Source organism: Bactrocera neohumeralis, chromosome 3, assembly GCF_024586455.1.
Source record: "Bactrocera neohumeralis isolate Rockhampton chromosome 3, APGP_CSIRO_Bneo_wtdbg2-racon-allhic-juicebox.fasta_v2, whole genome shotgun sequence".
In the NCBI taxonomy this organism is placed as follows: domain Eukaryota; kingdom Metazoa; phylum Arthropoda; class Insecta; order Diptera; family Tephritidae; genus Bactrocera; species Bactrocera neohumeralis.
The window spans coordinates 20,429,684-20,443,691 of NC_065920.1; the positions used below are offsets into that span (position 1 = coordinate 20,429,684).

At 32.1% G+C, this 14,008-nt stretch overlaps 2 protein-coding genes and 1 long non-coding RNA gene across 4 annotated transcripts in view; 2 read left to right on the plus strand and 1 right to left on the minus strand.

Annotated features, from left to right (window-relative positions):
* The window catches only part of LOC126752344 (uncharacterized), a 203,374-nt gene extending 194,048 nt beyond the window's left edge, over positions 1-9,326 (plus strand). Inside the window, exons 2-3 of one of the 2 annotated variants that reach the window (XM_050463067.1) lie at positions 7,850-7,895; positions 7,958-9,326. In XM_050463067.1, coding sequence (XP_050319024.1) covers positions 7,856-7,895; positions 7,958-8,295 — 378 coding nt within the window. In that variant the 5' untranslated portion in view covers positions 7,850-7,855 and the 3' untranslated portion in view covers positions 8,296-9,326. Of the gene's footprint in view, positions 1-7,701; positions 7,896-7,957 lie in introns of those variants that run through there. The other variant, XM_050463066.1, reaches the window with a different exon arrangement.
* The window catches only part of LOC126752347 (uncharacterized), a 453,313-nt gene that overhangs the window by 72,107 nt on the left and 367,198 nt on the right, over positions 1-14,008 (plus strand). The window lies entirely within an intron of this gene.
* On the minus strand, positions 10,140-12,672 carry LOC126752332 (protein disulfide-isomerase A6 homolog). Its single transcript, XM_050463050.1, has 3 exons — positions 12,379-12,672; positions 11,625-12,283; positions 10,140-11,333 (listed from the first exon to the last, which is right to left on the minus strand). The coding sequence occupies exons 1-3, from the start codon at positions 12,392-12,394 to the stop codon at positions 10,692-10,694; spliced, it is 1,317 nt and encodes a 438-aa protein (XP_050319007.1). The 5' UTR covers positions 12,395-12,672; the 3' UTR covers positions 10,140-10,691.

Here is a 14,008-nt window from a genome sequence, read left to right on the forward strand (position 1 = left end):
CTTTTGTACACAAAAAACTGTCAATAAGTTATAATGTATTTAGTATATGTATGTATCTATTGCTGTATCACAAACTGTCAGTCGTTCGCTGGTAACCCTACCGAAATTAAGGTCTTATTGATATTTCTTGCAGTAGAAACCTGAAAAAGAACCAACTCTGGCTTTGAACAAAAACTTTTAAATTCGTTCTTTCCAGCTAGCTCACCATTCAAACAACAAACATGTTCGATTTTTTTTTCAAAATTTTAGTTTTTTTTTAATTTTAAATTTTTTTTGTAATTTTAATTTTTTTCAAAAAGTTTAATTTTTTCAAAAATTTTATTTAATTCTAATTTTATTTTTTTTCCAAAAAGTTTAATTTTTTTCAAAAATTTTCTTTTTTTTTTAAGTTTTATTTTTTTTTCAAATTTTTTTTTTAATTTTATTCTTTTTTTCAATAATATTTATTTTGTTCATTTTTTTATTTTTTTTTCAAAATTTCAATTTTTTTTTCAAAAACTTTTTTTTTAATTTTTTATTAAATTATTCCACCTACATACATAAATATACATATAACGACTGAACAAGACTTAAAAAACATATACTTACTGTATGTATATACATACATACATATGTACATACATACATATGTATGTACATAATAAATATACTTAATGCTGCTGGGGATTAATTTCGACACTTGTTTGCTAAAAATTAACATACATACATACATATGTATGTAAGTATGTATAAATATACCATACATACATATTCATATAAATTTCGCCTTGTTTGTAATTGCACCGAGATTTATTCTAAATTTTGTTGTAATATTCGTATACGAACATGTATTTATGTATATAAATATATTTTAAACTGCACAGTGTTGTAATCGTAACACGTATAACGGTACATTTTTCTTTTCCGCCATACAAATTTAGTGCTTTCGGTTGTTTGTTTTGTTGCTGCGTTTTTTTGATTTTTATAATATTCAACGTTGTTATAAATAACTAACCGACCGCTTTGGCTGTGTCCGATTTGCTTTAATCGTAGATACGCATATGTGTGTGTCTGTGGTCTGAACTCAATTGCACTCGCTCCACTAAATTCTTGACGTTGTTGTAAAATACAGATTTTTAGTTATCGCAGGCATATATGTACCATATATACATACATACATATGTATGTATTTATGTACATGTGTAAATCTATATACAGTGAAGTTTTCCATTGAGAACAGTTCTGATAACCGGACAGCTCCCATAAATGGACAAATTTTATGAACACATAATTTTCATGCAAAAGCAATTCCTATAAGCGGACATGAGAATGTTCCAATGACCGGACACGGACACTATTTTGGTAATATTTCGTTCAAATTAACTCTGTAAAACAGACAAGATTTCATAAAAATTGTGAACAATTTATAGTTCCTGTTTTTTTAATTCTGGCTAATTTTTGATGTTTTAAAATAGTTTTTAAGAACAATATGTAAAGTGGTCATAGTAAACAAATTCTCCTGAGCTGGTGCCGTCTAGTTCGCTGTGGGTCAACGGAAACTTAGGAGATAATTGTCATCCACTCACTAATGCCTGACTTATTTATTAGTTCAATAGAAAAATATACATATTTATAGTTCTGAGTTGCAGCTTCCGACTCTAAGTAACTGTATATTAAACACTCGTTTTTCCACGCCTCCATATATGGGTAGCTCCCTTAGCCGGACAAGAACACTGCAATGGTGTCCGGTTTTACTGTACATACTACTATGAGCAAAAAATAATAAGACTTTTTTCATAATTTTCAAATTCTTAATTTATTCTTCAAAATCTGTCCCCTCCCTCTTGACCCCAATACCCTTGTCCCAACGTTTTTTTTCCAATCCTCGAAATACATACATACATAGTTGTTAAAGTCAATTCGGAATCGTATTATCGTGGTGAAAAAACCAAGAGTTGTCGGCCCCTAATTTCGGCCTCTTTTTACGAATAGCTTCGCGCAAACGACTTTTCAAACTCAAATAGTGTTCCTTGTGGACAGTGTGGCCGGTCGGAAGGAATTCGGTGTGCACCTCACCTCGATAATCGAAGAAAATTGTCAACATAACCTTGATTTTAGACTTGCTTTGACGTGATTTTTTGTCTTTAGCTCACCTTTTCCATGATATTCGGCCGATTAATCCTCTGTTTCCGGGTCGTAAGCGTAGATCCAAGACTCATCGCCAGTAATAATACGTTTCATGACATCTTGGTACACCGAAAACACTTATTCATAGACGTTAACGCGGCGCTGTTTTTCGAAAAAATTTAGTGAGTTCACTTTCACTTTTCTTAGGCCTAAATGATCTTCTAAAATGGTTTTCACTGATCCTTCCGATATTCCAACGATGACAATAAGATATGTATGTACATTTATGCATGTATATCTCAGCTTTGTATAGGTAGAACTGCCTAAAATCGCATACATTCCATATCATGCAATATTTATTTTCTTAATTGAAGGAATATGATATTTTGTACTATATACACAAATCTACATACATATGTATATATATATATATATACATATATATTTGTATATATGTAAGTATGAAGATATAAGTTTTGTATAACATTTATCAAGGTCACCGTCGAAGTATTCATAAAAAAATGCATTTCCGTGCGCCTTTGTTTGAAATTACAATTCATGTACATGCATATGTATGTGTGTGTGTACGTGCCTATATATATGTACATACATATGTATCTAAATATGAAAATATTTCAAAATACATTCGTGCAGTTCTGTTTATAGTTTTACGAATTGCAGCGCAGAAATATGGAACGAAAAAAAATAAAGGTGAAAATAACAGATTATTATATTACCGATATATATGTATGTGTGTATGTATGTATGTACTTATATACGAATGTACATTCATAACAAATTAGAAGCAAAGCAAAGTGAAAATATTAGTGGCAAGCCCTATAAAAGCTTCTAAGTTTTCTTTTTCTAAAACTAAAGTGGAACAGTGGGATAATTTATTGGCATAGCGAATATTTAGAGTCAAATACTAGATATGTACATACTTATATACATATACATATGTATGTACATAAGTGTTCTAAGTTCAACAATTTGACAATTAAAGCGGGCATTCCATTAATAAATACAGTTATTTTTGAATGTAAAGTAGAACGGTGAGCGCAGTAAATCATAGCAAAGCAACAATTATTCAAACTCGTATTCAGTCAGATAAACGCGAAATCACTGACAGATCACATGTTCGAAAAGTGTGAGAAAATCTTATTTTGAGGGTTGAAATTTGAGTGCAAACGGTTTTTATACATACAAAGAAAATATACCTTTTTGAAGGGTGAAACAGCTGTTGCATAGCATAATAGATTCTTTATTTTTGCAATATTAATTCGGACAAGTTTTCAAAGCACTTAAATTCTCAATTTCTTTGTAAGTATGTACATATGTATGTATGTATGTACATATGTATATGTACATATGTATGTATGTGTAATAGTAGATATGTCCATTGAAATTATTATTTTTTTAATATTTTACTTACATATTAATTTTTTTTTTTCTTTTATTTTTTTTTTTAATTTTTTTAAATTTTGTTATAACTTCGTCCTCAATAAAACTTCTTCATATCTATGATTCACTGTCCCATTGAAATTATTATTTTTTTAATATTTTACTTACATATTAATTTTTTTTCTTTTATTTTTTTTTAATTTTTTTTTAAAAGTTCATGTTTTGTTAATTTTTATTTATTTACGAATATGAGTATATGTATGTATGTATTTTTTATCTTTTTTTTAGCTTCTTCACCAATAAACAATCTTCGGGTATATGACTCACTGACCTTTCGCTTACTTATCAGTTTATTCGCATTACAGATTTGCGATAATAAACCAATACTTTACCACGCAATACATACATACATACCTATACATAACATAACATTTAACGCATTTGAACCAATTGATATGACTCTTACAGCTTTTGAATAAAAATACGAGTATCTGTCTTTTTTTAATAAAATTTGCACAGCTGATTTAATCACAATCACAAAATATACAAGAGAAATATGCGCAGTAAAATATTTATTATAAAATATTGCGTATGCTTATTAATTGAGACAGCTGTTGGATTAATTTTATAATCAAGCAGCGTCAGAGTTTAGTATTGCAATAAATATAGAAAATATATGTACATATGTATGTACATTCATACTTATGTATTGACGACATTTAATTTTGCTGTCCACAAATATGTATGTGTATGTAAAAATATTAAATTTTAAATACTATGTTAATGTACATTTATATACATATGTATGTATATGTAAGCTTCTATAAAAGCTTATGCAATACGTAAAATATCTTGAATTTGTTTACAGTCATTTATCGCTTCGTGTATATCTCTACACACGCCATATATTGAGAATATTGAAGCAAAGATTAACAAATAAGGTAGTGCTGGGTTCGGGTACAACCGAACACTTCATACTCTTCCAGCTTGCAAGAATAAAAGCGAGGGAACTACTTTCAAGTTCATAAGGCCTAGTAGTTACATATGTGTACCAAGTTTCACAAAGATATCTCAATTTTTACTCAAGTTAAAGCTGGCACGCACGGAAAGACAGATAGAGGGACAATGGGCCCTGATTACATTTAGCCAAGTTGAAAACCTTTGTTTTCATTTGGGTTCATTAAACCTTTTCTTTTACATTTTGCCGATGTCAATGACCCCTTTTGTTTACATTTTATGAGGTTTATGACCCTTTTGTTTACATTATGAGGTCATTGACCTTACTGTTTATATTTGCCGAAGTCAATGACCCCTTTGTTTACATTTTATGGGGTCAATAACCCTTTTGTTCACATTTAGCTAAGTCCACAACCTTTATGGGAAAACTAACTTGAAGTTATCTTATGACTTCCACATCACAACATGGACATGGACAACTTTTAATCATTTAAAAGTCATGAGTTGCCCTCACGAAAACTGACTCTATATAAGAAAAGAAGGCATTGTGCCTAGGGAACTCTAAACCCTCGATGTGATGTACTCACGGGAAACTCGATGTGATGTACATATGTATGGTACATATGTACATATATAACCCTATATCTATCTCGCTTAGTTTCAGGTGATACGTACAACCGTTAGGTGAACAAAACTATTATACTCTGAAGCAACATGTTGCAAGAGTATAAAAACATATATAACTACAGACATGGCATACGTCCATTACTTACTTATATAGTAAATATAAAAGTCTTAAACAAAAAAAACGAGCCGGCTTCTAAAGCCTTTTATTTTGGCTGCCTCACCACGTTTTTGTTTGTTTTGCTTCAAAACTGCTTGCTCATATACTACATATACGAATATACATACATAAGTTTATATGTATATTCTTACATATTCACATATTCTCAATTTTATAGCGCTTTGTTTATTGCAGTTTTTGCTTTGCTCAACAAGTTCTATAAGTACACTTCGACTTATAATATAAATAAATAAATATTTATGTATGTTTGTATGTACATATATATACTCCCACAAGAACACTATATATGTGCATAAGTGTACGTGATTTTAATTTCTAAATATCAGGTATATTTTATATATAAAATACTGCTCCCTCACATATTCGTTTAAAAGGTGTGCTTAGCTACCCAATAGGAAATTAAACCGATGAAGTCTGCTCCTTAATTTTGTGTTTGTAGTTCATTGGTTCGGAAAAACTCCCAAGTATACTCTGCATATCAATATATAATATAATAATATTTTCTTCGCCTTGATATCGACTATATATTCTACTTCTACTTTCTGAAAATGTACATTTGTTATCACGGAAGTAAATCATAACGTCATCACGTATTTACTATAATTTACAATTGGTGTATTTTATTTGGTATTGAATGAAATTCCCCAATACGGACAGTCCTAATAGCCGCACATCTCCCATATTGTCATTAATTTACTCCTAGCTGGCATTGGCTCGGGTTTATTATTTGAAATATAGTTCTGAGTTTAGGTTTTGCAGCTTCTGACTCTAAGAATACATTTTAAACGTCCGTTTTTCCTTAGCCGGATTACAATACTGCGACCGTGGGTGTCCGGTTATGAGGAATTTCACTGTATATACATATGTACATATAATATAAATAATGTAGAAATTCGAAGAGATGTCCGTTAAATACTAAAATATAATTATAACTAAACCCTTAAATATACATATGTACATATCTATATACAAAAATTTAGTAACAGTATAAATGTCAGAGAAATAGATTTTTCCACTCACTATCAGAGCAAATTTCTTATTAGGTAGCTACCAGCTCATAAGAAATATAAAAATGTATACATAACTCGGAAGTCTCTAGGAAAAATATTTGTAGCTACTATAGTTTTATAGTTTTTACACGTTATTTACATACTTATATATATCTACATATATACACACGTCTGTATGTAAGTTATTGCCAACGTCTACCTGTTCGTTGCCCTCAAAGGCATTTATGATGTCGTTCACTTTTATTTTAAATTCTACTTATCTTCTTATTTTTTTTCTCTACATACTTACTTAAATATAACTCATTTTATTTCCTATTAATAATTTTTGTTTTGCTTTTGTTTTCTCGTTTCATTACATCATCCAATGTAAATTCATCAATCATTATCACCGCGCATCAATTTGCCGGCACTTTTGAAAACCAAATTTCCACTCATGTAATGACATACATACATACCATACTATCTACTATCTACCTCAATACATCGCCGAATAGGTAAGTTATTCAAAACACAATGAAATATATTTATATATATGTACATATGTGTACACTTACATTGTATTCGAAATATTGAAAATCAATTAATTTCAATGCGCAATAAGTTATTTATTATCACACTTTATGGTTGGCGACTTTTGTCGAGGTTAAATTTTATTTATGAGTAAATACTAACTGCTACTACTCATATCAGTCCTACATTGTATATATTGTATGTATGTAAACATATCATTTTGAGTTAAAGTTGCTTATGATAAAACCCAAGGATTTTGTTACATTGTCATACTCGAATCTAAGTACATACATATGTATATATAGTATGTGTATATCATTAAAAATATACGAACAAAAATGGGCACTTTAGGATCCTTTAAAAAATCTCTATATATGTTCATATATATAGTAATAAATGTATGTATGTATATAAAAGAGTACATAACCATAGGCTTTCCTTCACATACAACACTTGTTTTCTGCTTTCACGGCTCAAATCTGTAAACCTTAATTGCTACCTTCAGGTAGAAAATAACACAAATGAAAGAAAATTCCTGCCGGGCACTTGAGTTCAAATAATTCACAATAGTTTCTAATATAACCAAATATAAATATAAAGTTATTTGGAAGATTTATTCTTAATATAATAAGAAATTAAATAGTATACGAACTTGGAAGAAAACATAAATTAATTTTTTTATTAAAATAAATAGCTTTTTATGACAAGTTAACTCTTTATATCAATTTATTTTGATACCCTTTGCAAATTATATTTGACCGCTTATGTTCGTAATCATCCGCAATTAAGATCCCTTAATTATTTAAACTAACTTGTGGTATGTTGTAAAAAATAGCTTTAAAAACTCTAAAAATAATTCTTACCCTTATGGTATACATCGTTTATTAAAGATTTCCCAATTGGCAACGTCGTCACAAACGCGTTTGCCTTGAACGAAGAAGCAGCACCATCGGCAATATTAACAAATAAGTAGACAAGGAGATTTGTAAAATTACTAATTTGTCCATTCGGAGAATATCAACAAGTGCATTAGAGATTAGCATTAAAGTTAATTAGTGCAAAAAAAATGTGTAGAAACGCTTTCGTTATTGCTTTACTTATAATTGGTGAGTATAAAAATGAATTTGCCATGTTTTACTTGAAATAAACTCGCTATAATTGCCCGCAGCTACCTGCCAATTTTCAACGCTACATGCGGGTCGCACATCAGGACGTCGTGGTTATTATGGAGGCTATCAACCAACGCCACCACCTACCACAGAACCACCACAAACACCGAAAGAATATTTAGATAAAAACTCTAGTTATTCTACTTTCGGTGTAATCGCAATAATATTCTTCATTATTATGGCTTGTTTGATATTCTACTATGGCATACTATGTTATCCGTTTTTGTGTCGCGAGGAGAAAAAATATAGTTATATGGATGCGTCATCGACCATAACTTCAGCCACATCGCATTCAATACAATCTATAGAGAACTTTCCGGTCGATCAAAAGCACTGAGACAACCTCAACGTAGCGGGAGGTCGTCATGTAACTATGTAGTGTGTAAGAAACGCTGTTGCGAAATCGTTTCCAAGAAGTTTAGGCAGCTAAAAAGACTACAGAATTTTTTCTACTCTTTCGCATTTATGAATTTAATTATTTTTACAACAAAATGTGGTTAAGGTTTGGTAACAAAAAACTAATTTAATTTATGTATGATTACATACATATTAAATGAGTGTTTAAGTAATACTGACAAGAACGTACTCTGTTAACTGCAGTTACAATAAGAATTCAAACTATCCTTTGTTTAATCTTTTGAGGTTTTTTGTGGTATATTAAAAACTTACTGCCAGTTTGAATAGTGCTGAAGTGCACGTATATAGCAGCGTGACTCCATTTAAGTATTTTTAAAAATAGAATATTCTTGCCTTTTTACATTGATGTTAACACATTTCCAGGTTGTGTGCAACTCAGACGTGTACTTAAAAATACTAAAACCTGAAATAAAAATATCTTAAAATGAAATATCCCCATATTTTTAAGATAATTTTCCAAAATAAAAAACCGAATACCCTCAAATAAAAAGTTAACAATATCCTGAAAACGGTTCTCGAATTATCACAAAATCCTGTGCTCACAAGATCAAATATTTTAAGCATCCTATATCGGAATAGCGAATAATATACATAAGTTTATATAAGTAGTTTTACTAACAAAAGTATACAACCTTCACACCCTTTTTGTTGTAAGTTCTTAGCATTTATAAGCAACAAAAAATTTATCGGGCCAAAACTTAAAGCTCAAATGACATGCCAATTAATTTGACACTTTTTATACATTTGCATTTTTACCATATACTTAAAAATATACAAATCTAGATATATACAAAATCTAGCATAGTTATAGTGTAGCATGTAGTTTGTTTATAAAGACGTGTGCGAATACGTATTTTTATAGCACTTTTTTACATAAACATTTTATATAAATAAATATACATTTTGTCATACTATCCAACTTTTATAATAAAAATGTGTTTTCTACAATTTCTTTTTGTTGTTTTCAATTTCATCATCCATGCCTGTGTTCTGCGAGCAATGACGTGGCGCCGCAAATCTCAAGCGCAGATTTGTCTCGCGGTTTGTGGGTTTATTTTTTTAATGGAAAGACATATTTTTATATGCAGGAATATCGAGAATTAATCTAATTGAACATACTATATGCATATTTCGTTATTATTGGCCATTAACTTGATCCAGCACATGTATTTATAGTCAATGTGCTGCATTTTTTGAAATACTTTTGCATTTAAATAAAATAAATGATTTCTGGAAAGGAGTTAGTTGGCTTGACAAAAGCATAATGCTTCCGTAATGCCTCACGTACACAATCGGGTACGTTCCAATTATGTAGAATGAACTGTCGTGGGAACGTTGTGTCGGGATGTAGGCAGGAGTTCAACCAGCTAGAATATCCAGAATGTGTTTATGCTATATTGACTTCAACGTAATTTCAAGGGATGCCTCCGAGAGAGACTTTTTTCGGATAAAAATGTGGGTCCGTTTCGGTTATGAAGACTGCTGGGTGAACGCTTGTATCTCTATGTTTTTGGTCCTTGACGCATTCTGTGGGAGAGTATCAGCTACAAAAAATTCCATTTGTTAAAACTAGAAACATTGAAATGTCTGATGACTCCTTTGTTTCCTTTGTTTGTTTGAAGTCGAAAAATGTCGATTTTACTCGATTATACTCGAACTTCAAATGATTTAAAGACGCAAGGTTTTAAAATAGTAGATTTTTTTATTCATTTACATATACTTCAATAAGTTGAGCACAAAAATTCGAAATAGAAAAAATATCAATTTATAATTTTATTTACCTATTATTTTATTGGATTAATGTTGGCTCTAAAATATATTTAAGTAAAATAGTTTTACCGTTATATAATTGGGATCTCTTAAATTTACAATACAACTAAATTGGACTGTCCGGAACCCTATTAAAAGTTACATTTCAAATAATGCAAAGGAATACACATAACACCTGAGTACTATCAACATACTCACTTGTTACACATATTATATACATATAGGTATGCGTGGTTAAACTATACACGTAAATAGGTAAATGCAATCGCATATTTTAAGAATTTATTTATGCGTGACAATTAAAAACACTGTCACACATAAATGATTAATTAAGTAGGTAGTGTGTAAAAAGGTTTGAACTTGAACTGAAAAATTAGTTTTTTTTTTTGTTTTCTTATTTTTGGTGGTTTTATCTTTGATTCGCCCAAATGTCTTTTTACATTCACAATACTTCCTTTTCTAGTAAAACGTTGCTATTTCTTCGGTAAGTCTTAGTGTATATTGACATGAATATGCAGGTGTTTAAATATTTCAACTAAAGATACTTTAAAGCTCATCTTTGGTGTCATCCAAATCGACATCTGATAAGTCGATTTCTTCCTCAGCTGGTAATTGACCATCTTTGCCATCCCATGGTTGTACAGTGACAATTTCTGGTTTCTTAGCACCACGCACTGGAGCAGTATGACCTCGTCCATAGGAAATGTCACGCAGGAATTCATTGATGCCATCCTTGGAGAAGGAGCCCTTCAATACCGAGAACTTCATTTTCTTGAAATTCACTACAGCCATAGCAGGATAACCGAAGCCGCCGATTTCCAACGATTCTTCTAAGCTGCTTTGTGCACCACCTTCAGCCCAGGCCCATCCCCATAATTTCTGCTTGTATTTTTCACCCAGTCCACGCAATGTATCGAGGAATTTGTTGCGACATTTGGCATCACAGTCCAGGATGTGTGGCAGCACTGAGACCACGCAAAGTGGCTTACCCTCACAAGCTTTTTCGAAAGAGCTTTCATCATAAATCTCGAATAATTCTGGAGCAGGTGCGCTGTCCACGTGTTTTTCAAGCGCCCAGCTGACAATATCGGAAGCAGAGCGACCGCCATCATATTCTGTCGCATCACTGCTGCTCTTCTTACCGGCTGGGAAGAACTTAATTGTGGGATAACCGCGAATACCATATTCCTGTGGGAGGAAAATAAATATACAGATTTATAGAGTTTTTGGCAATTTGTGTATCTCTAATTATTAAATTATAGCAGATCGGTTTATATCGGATTAAACGCTTCCATTTGAAATATTGTTAATTTTTGGCAAAAATTTGGTTTGGCTTTTTAATTTTTTTCTGAATCAATTTTGCTTACAAATAGTAAAAAAAAATATTTATTTGTGTGTGTGTGTATAAAAAAATCTTCATACCATCAAAGTTCTCAATCTCGTTATAAACTATTTGTTATAACTTAATATTTTACTTACCGAAGCCTTGCTCTGGTGTGCTGTGGCGTCCAATGCGCCCAATTTAACTTTGCCCTTCAGCTCCTTAGCAGCTTTAGCCCATTCAGGTGCCAGTTTCTGGCAATGACCACACCATGGTGCAAAGAATTCAACCAACCACACATCATCGGATTGCAAAACCAGTTTGTCGAAGTTGTCATCAGTCAATTCAATGACGGCATCTGACCCCCCACCACTGCTGCTGCCGCTGTTGCTGCTACTGCCGCCACCTAAAACATCTTGCACCTTCTTTTTGGCTTCAGCTAGTGCCGCCTCCGCAATAGCTTTAGCTGTGCGTTGGCCGCTGTAGCTAATGGGCGAACGCTTATTAGCGCCGAAGATTTTAATGGTTGGGAAACCTTTAACACCATATTGACCGCCTAGCGAACGATGTTCATCAGCGTTCACTGAGCCAACTTTCACTACACCCTTCAGAGCCTTGGCCGCCTTCTTATATTCTGGTACGAGGGATTTGCAATGACCACACCATGGTGCAAAGAATTCAACAACCCAAACGGCATCATCATCGACGACGAGACGATCGAAGTTAGAGGGCGTTAATTCCACCACGTCATCGCTTGGCGAATACAAAGCGGATGCCGGCAGCGGTATGGTAGCCAAACCGACTAATAAAAGTGTAGCTGCAAAGATAACAGCATATGTGTTTTGGAAGCACATTAGTATAAGGAAATAATGAAATTTCGATACCAAATAACAACTAGTTGTTCATACTTACATAGTATTAATTTCATCTTATCTAAGAAATTAAATTTTGTTGTTGTGCAGATTCTTCTAGACCGCTTAAGCGGATGCCGAATAATAATGAAAATATTTTTTATGAAAGCTGCTGTGTTTAGCACTATTTATGAGGAAGACTTCTTTTTAATCGCACAATCTTATTTTTATTGTGTAAAAACACAAGTTTTCTTATGAATTTTCACTAAAATTACCACTCGACACTGATTCTTTTTCACTACTTATTGCTTTCTGATTTTTATAATCGCTAGCGACAGGGATTTTCTTAAATATCTTTGCTGCTCTTAATATTTCTCTTCTTTAATATCTGTGCGTTTCTGATTGGTTGATGTTTAGTACTTAACGATGGCCAATGTTGCCGTATTTCGTTAGTAAAATTAAAATTATGTGGTCTTAGAAAAATATATTTATTTTATTTATGTAAGTTAGAGAAGAAAATATAATTTTTTTTTAATATTTGGATATTGGCTTCAGTGTTGAATTACATTAATCAAATCTTCCAGAAGAGATTGGCAAACATAGAATATTTACCGCTTTGAACTGCATTTTAGAACTCCGGATACGTGTGTACATACATATGTATGTATATGGTGTGCAACTTGACTAAACCTTGCCTATTTATGTATGTAAATTTCAAAAAAGGTGTGTGTCTTTCTTAATATATGGATTGGCAATCAAACTGCTGTAAATGAAGTTTGAAGTCCACTGGTTTTAATTCGTAAAGTACAGTTTATGACAAAATATTAGGAATGATATGTATTAATTATCTTTCAGCAAGAGGAAAAGTCACTATAAGCCAAATTTAGCGATTGATTTCTTAATATTTCATTCGTAATTGCCGCTTTTGATCAAAACAACAATATATGGGTGATTTAGATATTATCCTAAAAATAGGCGACTCGTGTTCCGCCGAACTAAAATTCCAAGGGAATCAAAAACTTGGTGGATTTGAAGTTCTCTTGCTCATATTTTTTATCGAACGGTGCTCAAATATTCTTTTATCTACATTGTGTATTTAAAGAAGGGAAAAACGGGCTCCGGGCTCTGCCAAAATATGGGGCTAATTCGACGCTGAATTGCAGAAAAACGACACTATTGGACGAGAAATAACGCAACGGCTCACGCCTCCCTCGCCGCCAGGGCCACATTGGTCAAACTGGAATACAAACTGGCGCCCCATTCAGCGTATTCCCAAGATTTGGCAACATGCGACTTCCCTTTGTTTCCAAATGTGAAAAAGATTCTCGCAAATTTGAGTCGACCAAGGTGGTTTACTCTTGTGTTGAAGAAGTTAAAGCTTCCCTGGGTCAATACAATCGCGCTAAAAGAAGACTAGGAGGAGAAATAAATCCGAAATTCTCAAGATTTTTTTCCTTTTGTTTATGTACTTCTCGGATCAATAGAAATTATATTGCTCGGAAGTAATGACGACTTGTTTAGTTTTCAAGCTAGTCCTCGGCCTACCATAGTAAAATACATACATTTTTGTTCTAAAATTCTTTTTTTTTATATAGCATAGTTCCCTTCGAGGCTGATACAACGATTATAGCGACCCGGCAATTTTTCGATACCATTTTTGTTGAACGATTTGTTTTTGCTTCCAAATAGGC

Bases quoted from the DNA above. Each gene is read 5' to 3' on its own strand.
- LOC126752332 (XM_050463050.1), bottom strand. The intron at 11,334-11,624 runs GTAAGTAAAATA...TTCCTCCCACAG, and splicing joins CACACCAGAGCAAGGCTTCG to GAATATGGTATTCGCGGTTA.